Source organism: Cibotium barometz, chromosome 17 (genome assembly GCF_041138505.1).
Source record: "Cibotium barometz isolate CiBa-2024 chromosome 17, ASM4113850v1, whole genome shotgun sequence".
Lineage (NCBI taxonomy): Eukaryota > Viridiplantae > Streptophyta > Polypodiopsida > Cyatheales > Cibotiaceae > Cibotium > Cibotium barometz.
This window is the reverse complement of record NC_141062.1, coordinates 29,375,335-29,402,463: the sequence shown is the minus strand read 5'-3', so window position 1 is coordinate 29,402,463 and position 27,129 is coordinate 29,375,335. Positions and strand designations below refer to the sequence as shown.

The 27,129-nt window shown below is 38.6% G+C and overlaps 1 protein-coding gene across 1 annotated transcript; it reads left to right on the top strand.

The window, feature by feature from the left end:
• The first annotated feature begins 14,299 nt into the window (after positions 1-14,299).
• LOC147629868 (cationic amino acid transporter 6, chloroplastic-like) lies at positions 14,300-17,904 on the top strand. The gene is made up of 5 exons (XM_086810876.1): positions 14,300-14,738; positions 14,830-15,052; positions 15,507-15,855; positions 16,026-16,257; positions 17,010-17,904. The coding sequence occupies exons 1-5, from the start codon at positions 14,336-14,338 to the stop codon at positions 17,606-17,608; spliced, it is 1,806 nt and encodes a 601-aa protein (XP_086667002.1). The 5' UTR covers positions 14,300-14,335; the 3' UTR covers positions 17,609-17,904.
• Positions 17,905-27,129: the final 9,225 nt, after the last annotated feature.

The window sequence follows — 27,129 nt, the reverse complement described above, 5'->3', positions numbered from 1 at the left end:
GTACCTTAAGGTTGTGGTGAGTCTCTTTCTATTATTCTTCTTCTTGCTCCTTTTCTTCTTGTTCTTCTTCTTGCTCTTGCTCTTACTCTTGCTCTTCTTCTTGAATCCTATTTTTCTTTTGTAAAAGACAATCAAGTATTTATATAGCTCACTTTTTTTTGGCTATTTTATAGATTTTCACCTCAAAAATCACAAATAACCAAGGTAGGCCTCTTGGTTTGTTTATTATATTTTCTTAATATTTGATTACTGATCTTTTGTATGTATGCATTACTAATCTTCTTAATATTTTATTGGTTTTGTATGTATGCATTAGTAATCTTTTGCTCACTCTTTTGTTGGTTTTGTAGGTCCTCTAATCCTCTCTTTCAACATCATGAAAAAGAGGTAAGTGCTTTCATATCTTTCCTCTATTATTATTGCACCCTTGGGTGTTGGGGATTTGTTTTGTAGGTTTTCCCATAAGCTTTATGCATAATGCTCATGCATGCTTTATGCATAAGGCCTCATTCTTCTTAAGGCCTTATGCTTAAGCTTTATACTTTATGCATAAGCCTTATGCATAAGCTTTATGCCTTATGCTTTAAGCTTTATGCATAAGGCCTTATGCTTAAGCTTTATTCTTTATGCATAAGCCTTATGCATGGGCTTTATGCCTTATGCTTTACGCTTTATGTATAAGCCTTATGCATAAGCTTTATGCTTTATGCTTAAGGCCTTATTCTTTATGCATAAGCCTCATGCTAAGCTTTATGCATAAGTATTAAGAACTCATGCATAGCTTTATGCATAAGCCTTATGCATAAGCCTTATGCTTTATGCTTTATGCTTTATGCTTAAGGCCTTATGCATAAGCTTTATGCCTTATGCTTTACTAATCTTTTTCTCACCCTTTTGTTGGTTTTATAGGTCCTCTAATCCTCTCTTTCAACATCACGAAAAAGAGGTAAGTGCTTTCATATCTTTCCTCTATTTCCTCTATTATTATTACACCCTTGGGTGCTGGGGATTTGTTTTGTAGGTTTGCACATAAGCCTTTATGCATAAGTTTATGCATAAGCTCTCATGCATAAGGCCTCATGCATAGTTTTATGCATAAGGCCTCATGCATAGCTTTATGCATAAGCCTTATGCATAAGCTTTATCCTTATGCATATGCTTTATGCATAAGCTTTATGCTTAAGGCCTTATGCATAAGCTTTATGCTTAAGGCATAGTACTTTAAGTTTATGCATAGTACTTTAAGCTTATGCATAGTACTTTAAACATAATGCCTCATGCATCACTTTATGCATAAGCTTTACTAATCTTTTTCTCACCCTTTTGTGCATAAGCTTTATGCATAAGGCCTCATGCATAGTTTTATGCTTAAGGCCTCATGCTAAGCGTAACGGCTTGCATAGGGCTTGCACAACGCATAGTATTTTTTTAAACATAATGCATAGTGTTTTATGCTTATGCATAGTACTTTAAACATAACGCATCATGCATAGTTTTATGCATAAGCTTTACTATTCTTTTGCTCACCCTTTTGTTGGTTTTGTAGGTCCTCTAATCCTTTCTTTCACCATGAAGAAAAAGAGGTAAGTGCTTTCATATCTTTTCTCTCTTTCCTCTATTATTATTTCACCCTTGGTGGGTGCTAGGGATTTGTTTTGTAGGTTTGTGCATAAGCTTTATGCATAATGCTTTATGCAGCATAATGTTCATGCATACTTAAGGTCTTATGCATAGTGATTTATGCATAAGGCCTCATGCATAAAACTATGTATAAGGTCTCATGCTTAAGGCCTTATGCATAGTGCTTTATGCATAAGGCTTTATGCATAGTTTTATGCTTAAAGCCTCATGCTTTAAGGCCTCATGCTTCAGGCCTTATGCATAGTGCTTTTTGCATAAGTTCTATGCATAAGGCCTCATGCATAGTTTTATGGATAAGCCTCATGCTTAAGGCCTCATGCATAACTTTATGTTTCTCATGCATAGCTTTATGTTTAAGGCCTCATGCGCAGCTTTATGCATAAGGCCTCATGCATAGCTTTAAGGCCTCATGCATAGATTTACGCATAAGGCCTCATGCATAGCTTTATGCTTCAGACCTCATGCTTAAGGCTTTATGCAGAAGGCCTCACGCTTAAGGAACTGATGCATAAGCTTTATGCATAATGCTTTATGCAAGGCTTGCGTAACAGCTTGCATATAACGCATATAGTGCCGGGAATGAGATGATTCCCAACTTGCATAACGGCTTATATGCTTTCTTAATATTTGTTTATTTTTTGTGTTTTGTGAAGAATGAGATGATTCCCAAGGTCAATTGACTTAAAGAGCCGGGAAGTCTTCATTTCATAATATTTTTTTCATATTTTCTTTGTTTGTATAGATGTGGCTTGGGTCCTCGTCCTCTTGTCCCAACACAGACCCATAGGTTGAGGCTCTCATCGCAACGGTTTGCTAGGAAGATAGAGAGCATCTTTGGCTATACTCCCACCCCTGAGCAGTTGGCAACCTATATGTAGTAGGCACCCCTTTACCATCAGGTCCGCCGCCCAAAGCCTAACAGAGTCCCTTGCCAAGCACTTTACCCTAGCTAGGCACTTCACCTGCCTTTACATTCACCCCTCATCGGTCAGCCCCAATTAGTACTTATGCATCTCCTACACCTCCACCTTCAGGAGATGTGACACCTCATAGTCGTCATGGCTCTCATGAGAGAGTGATAGTCGTCATCGTAGGGAGGGTAGTCATGGAGATAGTGGCGGTCGTACCTCACGCCGCACTAGCACTACGAGTGGAGGTAGAGGAGATAGATGATGCCTAGGGTAGTGCTTTAGGGGTGGGGATAGTTCTTCAGAGTCACCACCACATCATGGTGATATATCATATTATGATATCATAGATGTGGGCAGCATAGTTGATGACTCTCGTGGGAAGGAGGTGGTAAACTACTTGCATCAAGTAGTTTTTGCACACTATAAAGGCTGCTTTATACATTTTAAGCAGCAAAGCGAGAGCCTAGTGGATGATTGCATTAAAGCTATCCACAAGAAGTATCCTAATTATCACAACCAAAGGTTTAACAATAGATGGGCGCAACATAAAATCAAAGACATACTTCAAAATAGGAGGTCTCTAGTAAGGAGACATGCAAAGGAGGAGAAAGCCCGAATAGATGCTAATCAAAATGGACACGGCAAGCCATCTATTGCTCATAAGAGTGAGTGGAAGAAAGCCAAGAAGGAGGTCCTAGAAGGAGTAATGAACCAACAAAACAAAGAGAAGCACGACGAATACAAATGGAGCGATATGGATCGTCGCACTTTGGATCTGGAGATCGTGCATCATGGGAGAGGCAGAGTTTGTATGTATAGTGCAAGTTCATGTCTTTTCTTTGTATTATCTCTATTTGAGTTGTGTTATAATGTTTGTCTTGTGATGTAGCATGACATTGTGGGTAGAGATCCTACCCTAGCATAGACTGGCTGCTACCATCGTTGCCACAGTAGAGGAGATACATGGGATTACCTTCACGATGTAGCATGACATTGTGGGTAGAGATCCTACCCTAGCAAAGACTGGCTACCATCATCACCACAGTAGAGGAGATACATGGGATTACCTTCATGATGAAGGGATCATCTCCGACGAACAATACAATCGAGCAAGGAGAACACCAATGCTGGTAATACTTTTTATTTTTATTTACAAAACATGTTTCGACCTTTATAAACTTTCTATTTTTATTTATATATATCTTCACTTTATGTAGGCGGTGGACAAGATGACTGGAAGAGTGATGACTCCTCTCCTTGTAGTTTTTCTTCATGTATAGTTTTGGTTTATTCAACTATGTTTCTTTTTCAAGCCTCATGTGGCTACTATCATGTATGGATAATTTCTTAGATATCAGATGAAATTTTTCATCTTCTTTATGTATCTATGTTTTTATTCAAGCCTTATGGGGCTACGATCATGTATGGAGAAATTTTTTGATATAAAATGTAATTTCTTATCTTCTTTAATCAATATTTGAAGTGTGTTTCACAAATCTTTTTGTGCATATCTATCTTTAATTTAAGTTTTTATGTTGATATCTTTGCTGATCTTGATTTGTCTAGGTACAAGTAAGCAAAACCTTAAACCAGAAAGCTGCCTATGCAGAAAATGCAGTTGTATGTGTAGAAAATGTAGCTCTACATCTACACAGGTAGCTCTATGGAAATTTTTTTTAAATCTAGAGCGCGTCTATAACAAAGGCTATAAAGGCGTCTATTTATGTGTCTATATGCGTGTCTATAAGTGCGTTTATATCAGTATAGATACGCTTATAGATGCATGTTTATAGACGCGATTATAAACGTGCCCGTAACATTTTAAAGCACGTTGTCAAAACACGTCTATAAACGCGCCTATGGTCGCTTTTCCTTGTAGTGAATTGCAACAATACTCGATGATGGTGCAATTTTATATCATAAATGAAAGAATGTGAGAACTGCGTAATGCACAAAACAATCTCTTAAATGAAGAGACTCTATCTAAGAGATTTGCATGCTCCATTGTTCTATAATTATAATTAAAAATCTCACACTCCAACCTTGAACCTTGGGAGCATAGGTAACCAAGTGCTAATCCATAATATCTTGCACTAATCTTAAATATAGTTAACCAGGCTAACCTAGTTAACTAAGGGCTAATCCATAATATCTTGCACTAATCTGTAAATATACTGTGGGTGGAGGACCTCTTTATCGTACTATATTATTATATGATCTTGGTGTGCATACTCAACTCTCACTTGCTTTGTACATAGATGGTAGCTTTGTTAGATTATGGAACATTCACACTCTCTCCATGCCTAATTATCATGGCATATTGTGCAAGTACTGTGCTATGAATATATCTATCATGTTTTTTACACATGGGAGTACTTTTATATAATGATAATATAAAAAAGTCATTTGTTTTAATGAAAAGGCTAGCTTGTGAGTGTGTGCACACACACACACAAAAGACGACATATATACATAAAAATCATATAAAATAAATTTAACTAAGATATATAATGTAGAACTTTTAATTGCAAAAAGTTATTGGTCGGACAATCAAAAGATACAAACTCTTCTTTTTGGAAAATAGTTATATATATTATATAAATAAACCTACATCAACCATCTCATTGTACATGTCACCTTTATAACAGGCCTAACACAAAAGCCACAAAACCTGATACATCACCCTATCATTTCCTCTTTCTACTCTTCTTCAAGTAGTTGTTGATTCCTATTCAGTTTGCACAGTGAGTTAGGAAAACATCTTTTCTTACAGTCTTTCCTTCATCAAAGAACACCCATTTGGTTCCCTCTCTATCTACCAGCTTTGTTGAAATCCTCCACTTTTGATGAATATGGTTAGAGGACCATCTCGAGGGAAAATACTTCTTCCTCTACCTCCTCCCTCTCACTACTCTCCACTGTAACATCCTTTTTGTCATTGTCCTCCTTGTCAAAAGTGTTCTAGCCCCCATCCAACTCTTATTACATTATGATTCTTACAGGGTTGTAGAATATTACCTTCGTAAAATTTGACTCCACCAAAGGAAATTCCATAAGTACTCGTAAGCATACATGTAATGTCTAAAGTACTACTTTTAGGATCGAGACATGGATGCCATGACATTAGAATCAATACATCACATCTATCTAGATAAGAAATCAAGAACTTCTCATGATTGAGTGATCAAGATAACCTTAAACATGAATGCAAATATGAATGTATAACTTTTCAATGGCCCAGGGAATCTTCACTTTCTCTCCTTGAAAGTGGAGCCTACATTTTCTTCTAGTCTCATATTAGAATGCTTCAATGCTAAGGCATGCTAAGATATCAAGCTCAACTAGTGGCATGGTCAGTGAGATTACAGCTGATATGCCAAAAGCACCAGCAGGGACAACAAGCAGCTAAGTAACAACCATATTTAATTTGGATTAATAGATTATGGCATAATTATAGTAGCTGCCAGCAGCTGATATAGTGAGGTTCACACTATGGATTAATCATTGTATATTATGGTAGAAGAGTACTTTCTCTTATAGTATTTACTCTTATCTCTTTAGTTTATGGTTGTAGAGAAAAGAAAAAGATAGAAGAAAATTCAACAATCCATCTCTCTCTTGTGGGGGTGTGTGTGTGTGTGTGTTTTCTTGTAGGAACTCGAGCTCTCACTCTCCCTGTCTTTTCTTTAGGTATCAAAGCTCTAGTTTTTGTGAGAGCTAAGGAGGAAAGAAAGAGGCAAGAACAAGGTAAGTAAGGAAGTAGTACACGGGTAACTTAGGGTATTTCCATCTCTTTTCCTCTTTACTTTTGGACCAACACTGTTTGTAGCCCCGTGAGAGCTACACGTAGATAAGAAAAATAATTATCTCATCCTCTTTGATAAAGGAAGAAGACCATATTATATGCAGCTAACATGTTTGCACATTTCTACATGATTCAAGCACATTTTGGGACCGAATTTGGCATTGCAAAATTTTTGTAGGCACTCTGTGAGTTGATTTTGACTATATATGCCTAATTTCTACTCCATTGAGAATGTGTAGCGCAAAAATTTAGTTGCAAGATAGTGTTTGAAAAGAATCTAAGTGTTGCAGATATTAGCGAATGTATGTGTATGTGACTGGTTCACATACAATGGTATTATACTTAGTTTACAATACCACAGTGTGGGAGATTATAGATTTTTTGCAAGTGCATAAGTTTTTTACAAACAGTGTTTAGTAAGTTGCTATAGGTAATCATGTTTGACAATTTATCCCAAATTGTGAGCGAGAAGCTGGATAAGAATAACTTCTCAGCATGGAAGTTCATGATGACCAGTTTCTTTATGCAATAAGGATATTGCCAATGCATCAAAAGTATTCCTCTTCTTTATGGATGAATATTAGTGACAAACACTATAAAGAATCTTAGCACCCGCTCTCCTCTCTCAACACTCACAAATATCAATAATAGCCCTACACTCAGCTAGGTAAAGGCTAGGTCAAGATGGTCAATAAGGGAGAGAGAACAATAAATTATGAAAAGGGAGTGAGATCTTAAAAAAAGTTATGAATGATCTTGGACACACGGCGACATCTGGCTAGCTTGCCTATGGTGGCACTTGCATTTATGCACCAGCCTTATGCCTGAACTTCTTAGCAAATGCCTAGTCTCTTAAACACATTTGTATGATTTAGTTTCAATGCAAAATTATATGTCCCTTGAGCTCTTAGTCCAAATGGAGAGTGAAAACAAAAAATTGTTACAAACTTACATGCCCAAGAAAGCCCATCAAGTTTATACCCATGGATGTTGGGTTTGGTCCTACAAGTAAGACACTATTCACAAATACCACAAGAGTAACATTAAAAAAAAGGCTAAAGGAGAACAAAAGGTAGAAATACTACCATATAATTATTTGCTTCACCATGTTTAGATCTGTGAAAACTTTTTGAATGGCCGTGATTTGATCATGAGCATGAAAAAATACTAGTGCCCATGATTCACAAGTACTCACTTTATGAAAAGTTTAAATGACTCTTTTATAAGCACTTACTCTATACTTCACATTAACTGATCTCGGAGCTTTGAAACCATATGGAGCATTAGCTAATGCTAAATTATGAGGATGAGCTATCACAAAATGTGTCCATTTCCTTTACTTGTTCTTCATGAACTATCCAAAGCAAAGGAGACTCATCCACATCATAAGAAAGGTTCTACAATGTGCATGTTTTTCCTTTTTGCAACACCATTCTGTTGTTGCAGAGTGTACCTGCATGTAAACTGTCTCTTGATTCCTTGCTTCCTCAGGAAATCATTGAACTCATTGGAGAAATATTCTCTCTTACCATACGAGCTCAGGCATTTTATTTGCATGCCTTTTTCCTTCTCGGCCAAGGCTTTAAATCTTTGAAAGTGAGAAAACACCTCACTTTTCTCCTTCATGCGGTAAACCCACACTTTCCTAGTGTAGGCATCAATGAATGTAACATAATAACTACAACCTACAACTATTGTAGTCACCACACTTTCCTAGCACTGTGGTCATCAATGAATGTAACATAATAACTACAACCTACAACTGTTGTAGTCTTGGTTGGTCCCCATACATCCGAATGTATAACATCTAATGGCCTTGCACTGACATGCTTTTCATGTGGTAAATCAGGTTTGTCCTCCTTACCAAGATGGCATGCTTCACATACTTTCTGCATACCCTCAACCTTAAACTTTGGCAAACCTACAACAATATTTTGGGCCTGCATAGACTTCAGTAGTACATTCACATGACCAATGCACTGGTGCCATATGTCAATATCTGCAATGACACCTATTCCATGCATAAACATGGACATCCTACCATTTTTGTTGCCATGTGCAACCAAGCGACATTGATTTTTGAAGTCTTCCAAAAAACATCCTTGAGGATTAAACCTCACTTGCAAACCTTGCTCAATCATCTGTCCAACAGAAACCAGGTTCTTTGTAATATTTGGAACATGAAGTACATCTACCAAGTACTTCATTTTGTCATCCTGCATAGACAAAGGCACTTTACTCACATGCGCAATGGGATGCATAATATCATCACTTGTTTCTACATAAGCTAGTTTTTTTTTCTACATGTCTCTAAACCACTCAGCATGACTATTCATATGGTTAGAGGCACCAGAATCCACATACCATGTATCTTGAGATCTTGACACATCTCCTATTATGGAACTGAGCATGTGTTGCATCACAAAAAGCTGCTCACTTCTATCATCACCTCCTTGTTTACTAGATGATGCATAGTTGGGTGGTTGAAAGATGAGGTTATCTAGTTTCATTTATTGGGCGCCCTTGGGTTTAGCCTGAAAACAAGCATTTTAAAAAAAATAATAGCCAATCTCTCCTAGTTCGGCAAGGATTTTCACTTCAAGGTCTTCTAATGAAACATCAGATGCAAAGTTGGGCTACTAAAGCTATAATCTGATCGAATATCCCAATAATTGCAAATGCCCTTTTCTTTGGACCAAAATTGTATATAGGCCTTGTCGAAGGTTTGGACAGACCTGTACACTAAATGTGAGTAAATTGCCCATAACTTTTACATTAGTACTTATATGATGTTGCCACTTTGAATATCACAAATTCAAATAACATAGAGGAGTAATTTTTGATGTGTTCTACTATTTTCTATATCATTTAAAAGGCATTAGAATTGTTGAAAAACACACTATTTTGTCCTCCCACCACATCTACCATTTAAAATGCTCAAGTTGTATATGGATCTAGTGATGATTAGATTGGGAAAGAGTAGTAGGATGTGGATCTAAGGTAAAATTACAAATCTAACAGTTGGATTTTTGTAGATTTACTTTGGAAGCTTTGTAATGATTGTTAGGGGCCCATTAAATCAATTGTAATTTTATTCTAGAAAATCAAATATTGAATCTTTCAATCTGAAAAACTCTAGGGATCAATATACTTGTTACCATGAATTTATTAAAAACAATTTGGCTTAATTCGAGTATGGGAAGGTCCATTTTCAATCCTCCCAAGTGAAAATTCCCATATTGTGTCCACTCTCCCCTTTTCAAGTCTAAAACCAATCCTAATTAGGTTTGCAAATCTAGGCTTAGTAATATTCAAAGCCTAGATATCATGCCATTTGTGAGGCTTGGGGAGACACAAATCTTATATATGCATGCCACTTTATGTTCACATCAGCTTCAAGAGGATCCACATAAGCACCTTGCAACCTCCACCCTCCATGTTAACATGATCAACCTAGTTGACTTCCCACCTTATCATCCTAGTCATCATTACTGTAACATCTTCTTGCCACCTTTGCATGCCACCTCGCACTTGATGACATGGCATGCCACATCATGGAATTACCACATCAGCCATAATAGTGCCACATGTCAAGAAAAGGCCATGTGGCATGCACGCTTGTGACATGTGGCACCTTTCCATTTTTCTCAAAAATATATTCTTGAAAAGAATAATTTAGTATTTTTAAAAAAAAAGAGAAATAAAATATAAAATTTTAAATAATAAGATATATTAAACTTATTAATATAAAAGAATTCAAAATCACTAATTTTAAAGGACTATATTTTAAAATTAGATAAATAATATTATTTTTAAAGTTCATGTTATTTAATTTAAAAATTTTAATTTTTTAAATTTAATATTTCATAAAATAATTTTATGTGTAGAAAAAACCTTTAAATAAAATTTAAAAAAAATACATTATAAAAGAAAATGTAGTTATATAATTATAAAACAAAATATAAATTTTAAGATATATTTATATATCTAGTAATGATAAATATTTAGACTTGTAAATTTTTTTAATAATATTGATTTTTAAATGGATAATAGTTTTGCGCATTGAGGTGCATTATCACTTTGTGAGGAAGAAGGTTCTAGTAGGAGATGTAGATTTGGTATATGTCAGCACAAAGGATCAGGTAGTTGACATCTTCACGAAGGCATTGGGCTTAGAGAAGCTCCACGGGAGCTTACTTGGAGTGCAGTGTCTGGAGTTGAGCTCGAGGGGGAGTGTTAAGATATCGAGCTCAACTAGTACTACGATAGACATTGATGACCCGCCTGGGTGTAATAGCTTCCGCATCTATACCACTAGCATGGTTGGTGAGATTATGGGTGATATGCAGCCAGTGAGATGACAGGCTGTGTGACAGCCATTTTGGATTGCTAAAGACTAGCATAGTTATAACACCAGCTCATTTAGTTGAGTTCACATTATGGATCGACTCTTTTATGTTGTAGTAGTTGAGTACTAACCCATATAGTGTGTACTCTTAAGAATCTTTATGTTATGTTGGTTGAGTATAGAATAGAAGAAAATTCAGCTATCCATCTCTCTCTTGCGTCTTGCTCTCTCTTGTGTGTGTGTGTTTGCTTGCTAGGTTTTGAAGCTCTCCCTCTCCTCCTCATTCTCTTTAAACATCTACCATAGTCACAACAACAAGGGTCAAGCCCACGACCTTTGGGATAACACTCATCTCCGTCTACTAATTGAGCTACTATCATGGTTGCAATGGTAGCTAATTTCAGTACCCTCTCTTGCATTTATCAAAAGAATTACATTTTTGTGATTGGAAGGTAGTGTTTGGGAAAGTTGTGCCTCATCTTAACCTTTGGCCAGTTCAAAACTCAAAATGGCTAGTTGAGAATGAATTGAACCACCTTTAAAAAATACACTAGTAGCAATGCAATTTTTTCAAAAAGTATGGCTATTTTCTTTAAATTTCCAATTTGGTGAAAAATGAAGAGTGTATTCTTCGAATAAAAAACTCTTTTTTTGGGAGAATATTTATAATATTAAACTCGTGGGGATGACCATCAAAATCAAGTTTGGGAGTCATCATTATCCAAGACGAAAATGTAATGATTTCATTCGTGAGATCAATGAAAGCCGTACCTAGTATTACGCTGCCCCCTCTTTAGCTCACCCTAGGCCCCATCTTGAGGGACGTTGTCCTCAAGGCTTCACACCAAGTCTTTACAGTCAAAGCGTGCTTGAGCAGGGTCAGGCCCGATGGGAACCTCCCCCATATTGCTATCGATGTCTTCATGTCGCACAGCCTCTTAACATTACACCACTGAATCCCCGATCCAGGCGAGTTGGTGCCAACTTTTTCAAATTCGGTACAACAACACGACACATTTCGCCTTCCACGGCAGAGAAGCGGGTAGTCTACCGGCACGTGCCGGTCTCCTGGGTACCTGAGAAAGGTCATAGCGCCGCCAGCATTACCTTTTATTCACCCTCCCAATTGCTTCGCCGCTGCTGCTAGTACTATGAATTTTGCAGTGAGCTACAAGACACAAGATTTGTCAAGCCAAGATTACGCATGCGCACAACACCATCATCATAATGGAAGACTGTTGACTTTGAAGCTCAACCTCAATCGGATTTTATTGAAAAAAGTAATCTGTTTTACAACTGAATTTTCAAAATTTGGAATCCATGAGCCTTGAGGTCTGATTCTATTTCTAGTACATGAGCCTTGAGGTCTTATTCTATTTCTAGTCCCATTCAGGGAAATTTCACCCGGCTACAAACACCCAAGTACCACAAGGTGATACCACCCTTTGCAAATATTGGCCACTTTATGGGTAGTGTGGACAACAAGCTGCAGGATGAACCCCACAAAATTTTGGAATCCATGAGGTCTTATTCTATTCCTAGTCGTACTACATAGGAATTTCACCCGGCTACAAACACCCGAGTATCCCAAGGGGATACCACACTTTATAGGCAATGTGGACAAGCTGCACGATGAACACCACAAGTTAGTCGCTCGGCCTTGCACAAATTTGGTAAAACTAGGCATCGCAAGTTGAGTCACAATCTTTAATGTCTATGGTAACCATCGTCCCTAATCCAAAGCGTGAGCTTGAAGGCCAAGCATTGCACAACACTCTTACCAGATCGTTGCAAAAAGGAGGGTGAAAGCACGCTTCAAGACAATCAAACAATGACGACCTAAGGTGTGCAGATGGTAGCCTACATGCCCACCACCTACATGCGAACACACACTTAGTATAAGGAGTCTCTATGAGGATTTGAACCCAAGACCTCCCATAGAAAGTCCAAAGCCTTATCCACTAGGCTACCACCTTGAGAACAAAAAAAAGCCTTGAAATGTAAGAAGAAACCAAAACTATGCACCACCAAGGATCAAACTTACATGATTAGTTTCAAGTTTAGACACCTCCTCACCACTAGCCTACAAACAATTTGTTAAAACAAGTTTACTAGCTATGTTATGGTTCACCCTTCGAGCGACCACATCACAAGTCTATGTGGGGATGTGGAAGCTTGTGAATCTAGTGATGTGTGTGAAGGTATATTTTATATGTATGGTAGCACCATTAGGTGATCCTTGTGGTTAGAGACCTTGGAAGAGAGAGTTACGTTCACATTCATTGGGCCCTTTTCATATTAGTAGTGCATATGCACGTAATTCCTGATAGTGCATTAGTTAATTGGCTCTACGGGCCCGATTGTTAAACCTTATTTCTATGAAGGTTTTGACCACATGACACCTATCTCGAGCACCACCCCTTCTCCACATGTTCAAGCAACGAACCCCCCCTTGCAACCCTTCCTTCCCTCATGTTTTGTGACAAACAAAGGGAGATGCTTAGCCCTTCAAGCTTAGAGAGAGAGAGAGAGAGAGAGAGATGATTGGAAACAAGCCCGCATCTTTTCATTTCATGTTCGGTGGTAAAGAAGGTGTGGGATTTATTTTCTCACATATGGATTCCGTTGAGAGAAAGACCAGTAAAGGTTATAGACTGGACTTTTGGCAAGATTCCGAATGGGCCGGATAATCCAAAACATTCAGTTTTCTTTCATTTTTTCAGGTGGATAGGTTTGTGGCATATTTGGTTAAGTAGGAATACCTTCATATTTGATACAAAAGTAAGTATTACAGCTCACATAGGTCGTATATAAGGGCTACTATTGTGGCAAGGCTCTTCCTTGTGATCAACTCATTCGGTGGAGAATGGTGGAGAATGACATGGCTATATATTGGATGAGGGTACTCCGAGCTACACCTGTGGTTCTGAGTAATTAGTGAGAGAATGCTAGTACATCACATGGCGGCCATGTGGCCATTTGTAAAGTAATTTTGATAATATATCTTCTATTATGAGAGAGAGAGAGAGAGAGAGAGAGAGAGAGGAAAACTATGCACGCCATAGGAGTGAGGGAGAGAGATGGGCACGATCCTTACACACAATGTTGGGGAGTTCTAGTTATAAGTACATTCAAAATTCTAAAATTTAGGAGTTAGTACCTTTTTATTAAGGGAGGGAGGTTTCTCACCATTTGGGTCAGACCTTTTTCTCACACTAGTCATGTGAGCTAGAAACATGAAATCTTTTTAATGTAGTATTGGGGTTTCGTCATACGTGTGGGGCGTGTGTGTGAGAGAGAGAGATTGTAATTTGAAGGGGGGGGGGGTCCCAGATTATGTGGAAAAGATTGACAATCTCATTGGCAAAAGGAAGAAAGGGAGATTTTGTTGGGTGTGATACATTATTACTTGTGTGATGTACGAGAACGAGCCACGAAACAATCGAAAGAGTCGCGTGCGAGAGAGTGCCGTGCAAATCAGGCCTTTCACATTCTCCTTTTTTGGGCCCCGCCCGGATCGCTGGAAAAAGCTTTTAATAATGGATTCCTGCTACCACGCTGCACTATCATCCTCACCACACTTGCATTACATACATGAGTCCAGGTAGACTTTAAGCATCACACTGCGAAATGGGCGTCGACGCTGCCGTAGAAGATGTTGAAAATGCCTGCACAAGCTCGTTTGCCTCCCTAACGGCGTACATCACCGCGGTGAGCGAGACGCCGACGCGGCTGACGGAGAGGTTTACGGCTGTTAGCACGGCTGAAGCAGAGAGATATCCCCCGGGGTATAATCACATGCAACGTAGGCTCCGCTGGGTGGACGTTATGGCTATGGGTGTTGGTGGCATGATGGGTGCCGGCATCCTCGTCACCACCGGCCAAGCCGCCCACGTCTCCGCCGGCCCGGCCGTCGTTATTTCATACGCCATAGCTGGCGTTTGCGCCCTCCTCTCCGCCCTCTGCTACACCGAGTTCGCAGTCCACGTCCCCTCAGCTGGAGGCGCCTTCAGCTACCTTCGCGTAACCCTAGGTAAGACCACAGTCTAATTAATTATATCAGCTTATTAAAGGTCGTATTAGTGCAGTGCGATCTGAATTAACTTTCTTTGATGTTTTTTAAGGTGAATTTGCCGCTTACCTTACGGGAGCTAACCTTATAATGGAGTACGTGATATCCAATGCTGTGGTTGCTCGTAGCTTCACCTCCTACTTAGCTACTGTGTTCGGAGTCAGTAACCCTGATACGTGGCGTGTCAAAGCTGAAGGGTTAGCCCCCGGCTACAACATGCTAGACTTCCCGGCAGTTGCAGTCATCATCCTTCTGACAATTTGCATATGTTGGAGGTATTATAAATAACACTTTTCCAATGGCACTAATTATAGCCTATCTCACAAAACATCATGTCCATGAAATGAGGAAAATTTCACAGTGGTAATGCTTATATCAAAGGTTGATATTTTATTCTTTAAGCAATTATGTGTAATACAATCACTTTATTATTAGTCTATGCCAATTAAGAACGTCAAAGGTTGGGTAGTGTAAAAGAATGATTAAGATTGTTAGGCAGCGTTCTATTGAAGAGATGTCTACACTTATAATTAAAGTCGCCCTTGATAATTAGAAAAGGCTTATCAAATTAAAGGCATTGATTCAGATCAATAAACAAAAGTTACAGACAGTGTGTTACCTTCTATTGTTCATGTTTATGATTAGCACCAAGATGAAGTTTCATATTTATATCTATGTAGCTGTGTGTAATTATAACCTTCTGTTATTCATGTTGGTAATGATCATTAGCACCAAGATAAGCTCGAATCTCAACGTTGTCATCACCGTCGTTCACCTTGCTTTGATTGCATTCATACTGGTGGCTGGTTTTGCCAATGGCTCCTTAAGCAACCTCACAAAGCCTGGCAATCCCAACTCCCCCGGAGGTTTTTCTCCTTTTGGAGCGAAGGGCATTTTCAATGGAGCAGCTTTGGTGTATTTTAGCTACATCGGATATGATGCCGTGTCAACAATGGCCGAAGAAGTGCACAAGCCTTCCAAAACAATGCCCATTGGCATAGCTGGCTCCGTGGTTTTGGTAACCGTGCTATACTGTTTGCTGGCCGCGGCCATTGTCATGCTTCTCCCTTATGATGAGGTATATTGATATAATTAGCTGGTCTCTTCATCCAACTAGCGCGAGGTTATTGCCTTAATTTTTATCAGATAAAACTTTATAATGAATTCACAGAAATTTTTATGGTTAATGTGATCATTAGATCAATTATTGATTTAGTATGTGGCATATTTTGATTATGTTGCTTGCAGATAGACCCAACGGCACCTTTCTCCATGGCTCTACGGCAAAAAGCTGGGTGGAAATGGGGTTCCAATGTTGTGGGAGTTGGCGCATGTATTGGTATTTTGAGCTCACTACTAGTGTCCATGCTAGGGCAAGCTCGCTATCTGTGTGTGATAGGCCGTGCAAACGTGATTCCAAGCTGGTTTGCTAGAATAAATTCTCGCACAGGGACTCCTCTAAATGCCTCCATAGTACTAGGTGAGTTCAACTGCAACGATTTATTAAAATCTAATCAAGTACTATTTTATGCTCCACTTTCGCATTGCTGCGCCTTAATGGATATATAGCAATGGTCGGCAGCTAGAGTCTAGTCGATTGGGTACCATTATATATATATGCTGCAAGGCAATTCCGTATTATAAGGCGAACCTATTGTCACACCATTGTCTGATTCAATCATTGTAGGCGATTAAATAGTATATATAATAACTAATTGTATGGAAGAATGAAGTTCTCCACCATGAGCATTGCAGACTCCAGAGAGTCTGTCTAGTCGAGTTGCTAAGTCAGTTGGTTCCCTCTCTTCACACCGGTTAATCAGATTCATGTTACTCTTCGAACTCATTTACTTTAAATTTGTTATATAACTAGTCAATGTTTCTTTACTATTTTAAATCCTATATTGTTATTTATGTCACATTTAAATAACTTTTAATGATGACTTTTTTTTCGAGAATTAATTTATTACTATTTATCACTTAAAATTACATTATTCGTTTAATTTCTTACATGATTTTTTCAAAAATTGTTTAAAATCAAAATATTCTAAAATGAATGTGCATTTTCATGTACTTTTTGAGAGATTTTTTTTTGAATTCTATAAATTTTATTTTGAATGACTACTTACACTACTAATTTAGGAATTGTTTTTTTTTTTAATAAAGGGGAGACCTGAAGTAGCAAATTCATCTTCGCATGTAGACCTTAATTACTTATTGTTAATTTTGCAGGTGCGTGCACTGCGATAGTGGCTCTCTTCACAGACATGCACGTACTCCTCGATCTGATTGCAATCGGCACACTCTTTGTGTTCTACATGGTTGCGAATGCCTTGATCGTGAGGCGTCATGTGTTGAGCGGAGTCACAAATCCTTGGCCGACAGCAGCTTTTCTGATTTCAATATCATGCGTGTCGATTGGATTTGTCACGTTCTGGCGTCAAATGGGGGAAGGTAAGGCCAGTACTGGGCTGGCACTAGGGATTGCAGTTGCCCTCGTTTTGACACTTACCTTCAAAGTACTGGTCCCAACCATTGATGATGGAATGAAAGTCGACTGGGAAGCTCCCCTGATGCCATTCCTGGCGGTAGCTTCAATATTTCTCAATGTCTTCCTGATGGGCTCGATCAAAGTGCAAGCCTTTGTAAGGTTTGGGATATGGTCGGCTGCTGCTTTGCTCTGCTACCTGGCCTACAGTGTACACGCCTCTCACGATGCAGCTTCACACGCCATCAAATCAGTTGAAACCACTATACCACTTGACGATGCTCCCGGCCAAGGCCAGGCCTTTTCATTGCAGCTAGTAGGAAGCCCCTCTGCACTACCGTAAAGGTGGCGCCAGCCACCAACAATTGCGCGTTTTCCACAACTGCCTCCATCGAAAATCTCCATCAGCTTGAACTAGTCCAAACATTAGAGGTGGTGGTCACTGGTGCGCCATCTTCCATTCATCTGTTGTTGTTAGATTCATGTCATATGGTCCACCTCAAAAGGTGTTTACTTTCGTATATACTGCCCTAGTTTAATAGGTGCCCTCAGCCCTGTCGTCAAATCGAAAACAAACCTCAAAGGTTCAAAGACAATGGACTAGATTGGCACATTCCGTCAAATATGCATACATGTACAATTTAGAAAGGAAGATATTAAAGATATTCTTTCTACTTACATCTCTATATCATGTGTGTTTTCTCACTTGTGGTGGTGTTTTCTCAGTTGTGGTTGTGGAAAGTGAAGGCTTATTTACAAACTTGTTGCACCATGGCACAATACATGGTTATATGCCTTTACACAGGGTGTTCTCATTGATATGATTTTGGGAAGTGGAGTTTTGTTAGTAGTGTGTATCACTACAAAATCAAGTGGGATTGGGTGAAAGAACAAGAGACATCTTTTCGTAATGCCACTCTTGTTTGGGCCATGTTATTAGGGAGGGACAGAGGAGGCAAGGGAAGCATGCAAAAGGATTCAAAGAGGACCACAATTATAGAGCAACATTTTGGGCCAATGTAAAAGTAAATCAATCATCTTTTGAGAAAGAAATAAAAATATTAAAAAAAGAAGAGTTTGTTCTTTTGTACATAAAGTCCAATCACAGTAGTAGTGCTAAGATATTGCACAAATAGGGAAAACTTGTATGATGTTAAGGCATAAATTTTTATTTTATATCAATTCCAGAGATCATTCTATGACAACCAACCAAACATGTCGTGTAATGGAAACTAACAATATATCTTATGGCTCTTTTCCATATGTTATATTCCCATTAGATTTTTGTGGGACCATACAACATTTACAAATTCTATACCATTTATTCAACAACATCATTAACTTACATAGACTTTTATTTTTATTTTATATATGATCTCTCTCTCTCTCTCTCTCTCTCTCTCTCTCTCTCTCTCTCATGCATGTGTGTTGTCAAGTGTTAGCACAGTGGCTTCTTACACTCTTACACACATTTGGCTCCAAACTTAGAGATCCTATTTTAAATCTCGGATGCCGATGGAAGACATATAGGAGGCTTGAGCCCCAAATGGCTACAAGCCTCTCACACAAGCTCTTAACGACGAGAGGAATGAAGAGAGAGTGAGGGTTGGAGGCAACCTACACTACCTAACACCCTCATCAATGAAATGAACTAAGGAATAAGAAACCATTAACAATCCCAATCGAAGCATTATATACATCCCTTGACACAACCCTCTCTTCAACACCAGGAACAATACCAAGGATAAGGTTAAGAGCTCACTGACATAGACAGTGCTCTCACCATTCCACATGCAAGAAACCCAAGAAAAGATGGATACACTCCCCCCATCTTCCTTGAAGCAAGATGAAAACCCTCCAGCACACAAACCTCCCTCTTGCAACACAACCTCACACCTCACTAGCTACATGACAAGAAGAAGGGAAAAGAAATCTCTCACATAAGAACTAACAAGAGGGCAAGGGAAAGAAGAGGAAACTTTGCACAAGAGAAAGCTCACACTCTCACTCAAGGACAAGACACAAAAGTAGATTCCAACTCTAGTGTAAAGGGGAATGAACTCTCCCTCACCCATGCCCTCATTATATAGAAAATACAATGCCACATGTCAAGCATGGGTGAGATTTCATATATTACAACTAATGAGGTGTGGTTGAACCCAATCAACCTTATGCCTAAGGTGTAAACCATATAATATGTGCATCAAATGAATAATACAATGTGAACCAATCATGTGCGTGCACATGCACCTAGAGTGGTCAATGAAGCTCAAGGTCAGCCTAGGTGTTAACCCCAAGGGTTAACATTTGTGTGAGATAGTTTCATTTTAATTTAAGCTACTAATGTTTAATATTTGTTTAAATTATTTTATAGATTCTTTAAATTCTTTTTCAAATCCTATGAGGTAACTCTATTAAGTTCTATACGTTTTAATTTTTTAAGGATATGTAAATATTTTATTTCTTCCTAATTTTCACCCTAGATCTATGCATTAGAATTCTCATATCCTAAGTTAATGTGTCTTCAAACTATTTTTTTAAATTTTATTTTGTAGCTTCTTGAAATCCTTTTGGCTATATTCATAGATATTCATAGAGCTATTTGCATAGATATTCAAGAAGCTATTTTGTAGCTTCTTGAAATCCTTTTGGCTATATTCTTATAGATATTCATAGAGCTATTTGCATAGATCTTGTTTTGGTCCCCAACACCTTTCCCTTCTCTCGAGGTAAACACAAACCCCTAAACCCTTTCTATTAATGGCACACATAGCTGGGTGATATGGGAGTTTTTTTAAATTGGCATGCTGCATAAAATCTCTCACAATGTAAGAGAATGCATAGAGCTCTCATAGTGTAAGAGCTCTCATGCATGAGATCTCTTCCCATACAAGAGATATATGCATGAGATCTCTTACCATACAAGAAAGATCTATGCATGAGACATCTATGAATGAGATCTCTTACCATATAAGAGAGCTCTATGCATGAGAGCTCTATACATGAGAGCTATGCATAAGAGAGTTCTATGCATGAGATCTCTTAGCATATAAGAGAGATCTATGCATGATAGCTCTTACCTTGCAAGAGACCTCTACACATGTGAGATCTATGCATAAGATCTCTATACATGAGAGCTCTATATGCATGAGAGCTGTAATTTCCATGAGATCATATGCATGAGAGCTGTCTATGTGCAAAAGATCTAGATCACGAATCATGAGAATGCATGAGAGCTCTCAGTTCTCGAGAGCTATCTATGAAGAAGAGCTCTCAATTCTTGAGAGCTCTTCTACATGAGAAATCCAATTTGAATAGAGTGTAAGAGCTCTCATTTAAAAAAAAGATGCATGAGATCTGTCGTGCATAGAGAGGTCAAAATTTGCATAGAGTGTAAGAGTTCTCCTACATGAGATCTATATCCATGAGAGCTCTCTATGCATAAGAGAGAACTCACAATGCATGGGAGCTCTCACATGCATAAGAGTATGAATATTCTCTTGTTTTGTTCTCGCTGCTTCTTGTAGGTCCTTACCATGCTTGAACTAGTCTAAACATTAGAAGAAATTTTCATTTATATTAATTATAGCTGGTGGTCATTAGTGCACACAATGCAATCTTCCATTCATAATGTCTGTATTTGTGGTTAATATAATCATGTCATAAGGTCCACCTCAAAATTTGTTTACTTTCGTATATGATGCCCTAGTTAAATAGGTTCCCTTACATGGTCATCAAATTAAAACAAAGCCTCTGAGTCAAAGGTTGAAAGACAATGGAGTAGATTGGCACATTCCCTCAAATATTCATACATGTACAGTTTAGAATGGAAGATATAAAATATATTTTTTCTACAACAAACTTCTCTTACATCTCTACATGATGTGTGTTTTCTCACTTGTGGTTGTGTTTTCTCAGTTGTGGTTGTGGATAGTGGAAACCTGTTGTTGCACTATGACACAATACATGGTATCCCTTTACACACGGTGTTCTCTAATGATATGGTTTTGGGATGTGGAGTTTTTTTAATAGTGTATATCACTACAAAATAAAGTGGGTGTGGGTGAGAGAAAAGGAGACATCTTCTCAAAACGCTAGTCTTGTTTGGGCAATGTTTTTAGGAAGGGAGAGAGGAGGCAAGAAAAGGACACAAAAGGATTCAAAGAGGACCAAAATTATACATCGACATTTTGGGCCAATGTAAAAGTAAACCTCATCTTTTGAAAAGGAAATAGAAATATTTCAAAACAAGGGTAAAGTTCAATCACAGTAGTAGTGCTAAGGTATTACATAAATTGGAAAAACTTGTATGATTTTACGGCATAAATTTTTAATTTTATGTCAGTTTCATAAATCATTCCATGACAACAAACCAAACATATCATGTAATGAAAATTAACAATATGTCTTGTGGTTATTTTCCATGCGATACTCCCATTAGATTTTGGTGGGACCATGCAACATAAACAAATTGTGTATACCATTCATTCAACAACATCATTAACTTACATAGCCTTTTATTTTTATTTTATAGATGCTCTCTCTCTCTCTCTCTCTCTCTCTCTCTCTCTCTCTTGTGTGTGTAATGAGTTAGCACTATGGATTCTTACTCTCATTTACACATTTAGCTCCTCACATAGAGATCCTATTTAAAATCTTGCTCCTTGCATTTGTGAAGACTTATGTGTTGCATGTGGTGTGCCAACTTGGTTGTGATGTTAAAAGTTGTATAGTGCTAGGTATGAGTTATACTACATGCATATGATTAACTCATGTTTTACAAATATAAGCACTTTTCAAAGCCTAAGGGATGTCTTATGTATTTATTTATTTATTTATGCACGTGCACATGCACATAAACATGTCTGTATGTGTGTTAAAAAACAATAGACCACTCTATAATTGTACATTTTTTAAGAATTAACCATGGTTTAGCACTCTAAATGTCCAACAAGACTCATTTTGACACTAGACACAATGATGAACTGTTCAAGGTGTTCAGTCTCACCCTAACTCTCCTTAAAACACATCCAAAAGGAGATTACCTAGTGAACCACATCTGTCGCGTGTGAGGATCTTTCCAATGGTGGCTGAGCTCGTAACCCTTGAGGTCTCCAAGCTCTACAACTCATTGAGAAGAAATTCCACGGTGTAGTCACACCATCGCGTTGCACTACGGGTACTCATCCCTCCTCTCACCTCACTTCACTCACACACACTCACTAGCATGCATTAGGGAGGAGAGAGATTACCAAGAGCAAGAATCAATTGCACAATGGGAGAGTCTCTTGTATTATGAGAGATATTCACTTATATACATGTCCATAAGTGTTCACTCTCACTTAAATTGTGGCCGACCGGGCACTTCAGGCTCATAAGAGGCCTAATGCTATTACAATGACTACTCTCATAATATATCCATGAAGTACATCACTTAGGACTTCATCCTAACTTGCTTTCTACCACACGCTCTTGAAGCGAGAATCACCATAAATACTCCGCGTTGCACCATTACGGGTGCTTGTCCAAGTTGTAGATTTGGATGCTATTGCTTCATATCTTGAATGTATGACCCTTTGGTGTATCTATCGTGACTCCTTGATGTAAGATAATGGCGGTAGATCTTATTAACCCTAGAATTCGGTTAGCATCCTCCCTTCCTGATGGCGATCGCATCCTTATGATTGCGTTGAAGACCTTTGTGTGGGGAGAATGAACAAGCTTTGTCGATGGCTTTGATGTTGAGTGACGTTCAATGGTCTTTGTTTCTGCGAAAGGAATAAGAAAAGCTAGTTAGTGAATGAAGAGGTTAGTGGTTTTTATTGGGAATTCCGAATGGGATGGAGGGTGGGATTTTTTTACAAATGATTACATTTTTATATTTATGTGAGCCCGCTTTTTTTTAAATGGCTCAGTTTGTTTTTGGCAATCATAAGCAAGGTTACATGTGAGCTTTGTTAGTGGGGATACTAAGAGATGTTAATAATGGGAGAGAAGATAGGGAAGGATTCGGAGGAACATAGACTTAATCATCAGAATGAGATAGTGATTCTCAGTTCCTCATTTGATTCATTGAAGTGACCTTCATCATTTGAAGAAATTGGCCTTTGATGATGTCCCTTTGTGTGGCAAGATTCTTATCAAATGTTGTTGAGTAGGGCCTGTTCCTGTCTTTTTCTTCCCATATGCTTTTTATGTTTTTATGTACATTGAAGTGCTCTTATGAAGTAGATATAAATGAAGTACAAGAATCGAGTCATATAGACTTTTAGTGAACTACTCTGTGTGAAGTAGCCACTTGTTGGTGAGGATTGAAAAAATTACGTCAACTTGCAAGGCTGATATAGATATCTTCACTAAGGATTGAAGATCATTGATTTGTGAAGATGGTATCATCATTTGGAGAGGTTTGTAATTTGAAGGAAAATTCCAGATAATGGGTTGTACCATTGACCAGGCTTTCGCCCACCATCGTCCCCCCCTAGAGATGTACCTGGAAATCGATGTGTTGAGGTTTTGGTGTGCAAATGTTCTCCTATGCATGAGTATGGATATGTACTCATGGAGCAGGTACTACATTAACATAGCCAAAAGAATAGTAAGCAATAAGCTTAACAAATATATAATGGCTATTGAAGATTGTTTGGGAAAGTGTTAATGTGTGAGATGGCTTAATCCGTGATGAGGCTTAAATCGTGAAAGTGTAGGTTCTTAAGCCGTGAGAAACCTGAACTCGTGAGATTGCAGGTTTTTTGGCCATGAAGGGGTATTCTGTGAAATGGTCTAATCCCATGAGAGTGCAGGTTTTTGGCGTGAAGGGATATTTCGTGAAATGGCCTAAACCCGTGAAAGTGTAGGCTGTGAGATGGAATTCCGTGAACTCTAATTTTGTGAGATGGAATTTCGTGAAAGTGCAGGCTGTAAACTGGAATTCCATGAAATATAATTCCGTGAGATGGAATTCCATGAAAGTGCAGGCCGTGACTTGGAATTCCGTGAAATGTAATATCGTGAGATGGAATTCCATGAAAGTGTAGGCCATGAACTAGAAATCTGTGAAGTGTAATTTCGTGAGATGGAATTCCGTGAAATGTAATTCCGTGAGATGGAATTCCGTGAAAGTGGAGGCCATGAACTGGAATTCTGTGAGATGGAATTCCGTCAAAGTGCAGGCCGTGAACTAGAATTCCGTGAGATGGAATCTCATGAAGTTGCAAGTTTTGACCCCATGAAGTTGCAGGTTTTGACCTCGATGGTTTTTTTATTTTAATTGATTTTATGGGTCAGCTAGGTCATGACTTACGAGCAATAGGTTTTTGTGCACTTATTTCTCACATCGAGAGGGGTGACAAGAGCATTGTTAATTTGTCCTTGATGCGTTATAAGTCTCCGTTTTGGAGACGTGGGTATTGATTCTTGAATTTGTTGCTCAAATGTTGTCGAGGCAGTAGGTAAGACTGCTAATTGTTTTCTTGAACACACAAGCTCTTGTGTTGGTGCTGAATGCACGAGAGTGGTTGACTGATTTACTTGTTGTTTCTTGGGCCTTCAATCTTGTCAAACTTTAGGTGAAGCTGTCAGGGTTAAAGTCGGTGGTGAGGCATTTTGGCAACCATATGATGGGATTACCATCATAATATCCTTGTTGTTGAAGCACATACACATGCACATGCACCTTTCTTTGATGAACATTATAAACAGGTGGCAGATGTGCTTGGTGCTGAGGCTCCCTTCTTTGTGTAAGCTTAGGGGACTTTATGATGTGCTTGGGAATCCAAGCTTCGGTATTTCTTTGGTAGTACCTTTGTGCTTGCAGTAGTGTTTTTGGTACCCACACTTGTTGACTTGGTGGAGTTCTTTGAGGAACTCGCATAGGCTTTTGTGGATGGTGTTGTGGGGTACTTTTCTTTTTCCTTGGCCTCCAAGTGCTGCATTGAGGAAGAGGCTTTGACTGTCAAGGCACCCAAATTTGATTGGTACCTTCATAGTAGCCTTTAGCTACAAGTAGTTGCTTCGCCACCCACATTTTGATACTATTAGGATACCTTGACTGTGGTTGTCTTGGTGAAATTTTCTTTTGGGTTGATATGGAAGGTTTGGGGACTCCTTGACTTTGGTTGGCATGGAGGCTACACGTTTGAGACTCATGGGCATTGTTGACGATGATGAGGCTAGAGTCTCTTGTGGAGTGGTTGTCGATGAGGAGGCCTTCCAGCATGTGGTTGTCTCCTTTGGTGAGGTTTGTCGATAAAGAGGCATAGGCTCCGGGTCTTTTCCTTTGAGTTCCTTGTTAGAGATAGAAGGTTGAGATGTGGGAACTTCTTCAAGAATAGCTGTTGATTGTGAGGTTTTGGTATCGGATGGGATTGAAGGACTGGATGCTTTATCAGAGTTTGTTGACGCAGATGGTAGGTCATTGTGTAGAGGGGCTTCTGTGGAAGAGGCTAGTAATCTTTTGCATTCAGCATCATAGAAATCCATTAAAGTTGGATCCTCTTCCTTGCAGTATGGTATTGCCAACTTTTTGTCGTTAACCATCATGATTACTCTATCACTAGCAAAGCATAGTGGTGCTTGGGCAACAATAGTCCATTAATGCCCCAAGATCAAATTTGCTTCCAACACATACACAACCACATGAAACTTGCAAGTAAGGGGGTTAGTTTCAATATACATTGTATGTTCAAAGTACCCCAAACATGGCATATTCAAGTCTGGTGTAAAGGGAATTCTTTTAGGATGTGTCGTAAGTGTTGGTTGACCTAACAAATGCCGTAGCTTGAGGGTCATGAGATTGTGTTCTCATGTTGGATAAAGCTATGCTTGAGCTGTTGTTATTTTATTTGAAATTTCCAATGCAACCATAATCGTAGGGATCTTTTCAGTAAGATATGTTAGAAGTTCCAGCTCCTCCAAGGTCTTTTCCTCCCGTATAGTAATTGTACATTACCCGTCGCTCGCAGGAGTGTTTAAGGCGACTATTTGCATAGATTTATCTATTGAATACAATGATTCACCTTTCCAAGTTCCACCACGGATGACATCATACTCAAGGGAAGCTAGAGTAACATGGGATGTAAATTCCATATCTCCACCGATTGTTTGAGTAGTGTAGCTAAAGTAACGTGGAACTTTGATGTTTTGTCCATTGGCTTCTCTTGCAAGACTATTACTTGTAGGTATGAGTTTAGGTTGTCCCAATGACACCTAAGTGTCTATTGTCATGATGTTATGACTAGCTTGAGGGCTAATCAATGCGCATTTGTGCTTAACATCATTGCCTGTAGGAAAATCCAACCATACCATGATAGAATCTTCCAAATGAACCATGGATGTTTCAGTTTTTGTTTCGGCTTCAGATCCCATCTCTGTTTCATACTCCTATTCACTTTCATCCTCTGTTTGGCTCTCAGATTTTTCAAGAGTACCCAATATGTACATTGGCACACTTGGCCCTCTCACAATTCTTAATGAGGTTTATTTGGAAACTTTTGAATCCTCACAGTCCTATTTTATGGAGTTCTTTATGTCTTGGTATAACTCATGTTGAGCCCTTAAAGGTGAAAGTGCCGATGTGATGTTGGCTTCATCAGGAGAGAGGATCATTCCTCCAAATGAGGTTTTGAGAGACTGTTTTAATCTCATAAGGGAATTATCGAATTCCTCACATGCTTTCTCAAGCTTTCTCAAGCTTTCTCAAGCGTATAGTTTGTGCAATCTGTCTCAAATAACTCTTCTGTAGAGAGTATGTCTTCCTCTTGAAAGGGAAAGCGGTACTTCTCTAGGCTTTGTATTTTGGTTTCTTTTTTGGGATTGGCATTATGAGGCTTAATCACAACCGATGATCCTTGTTCCACGAGAACA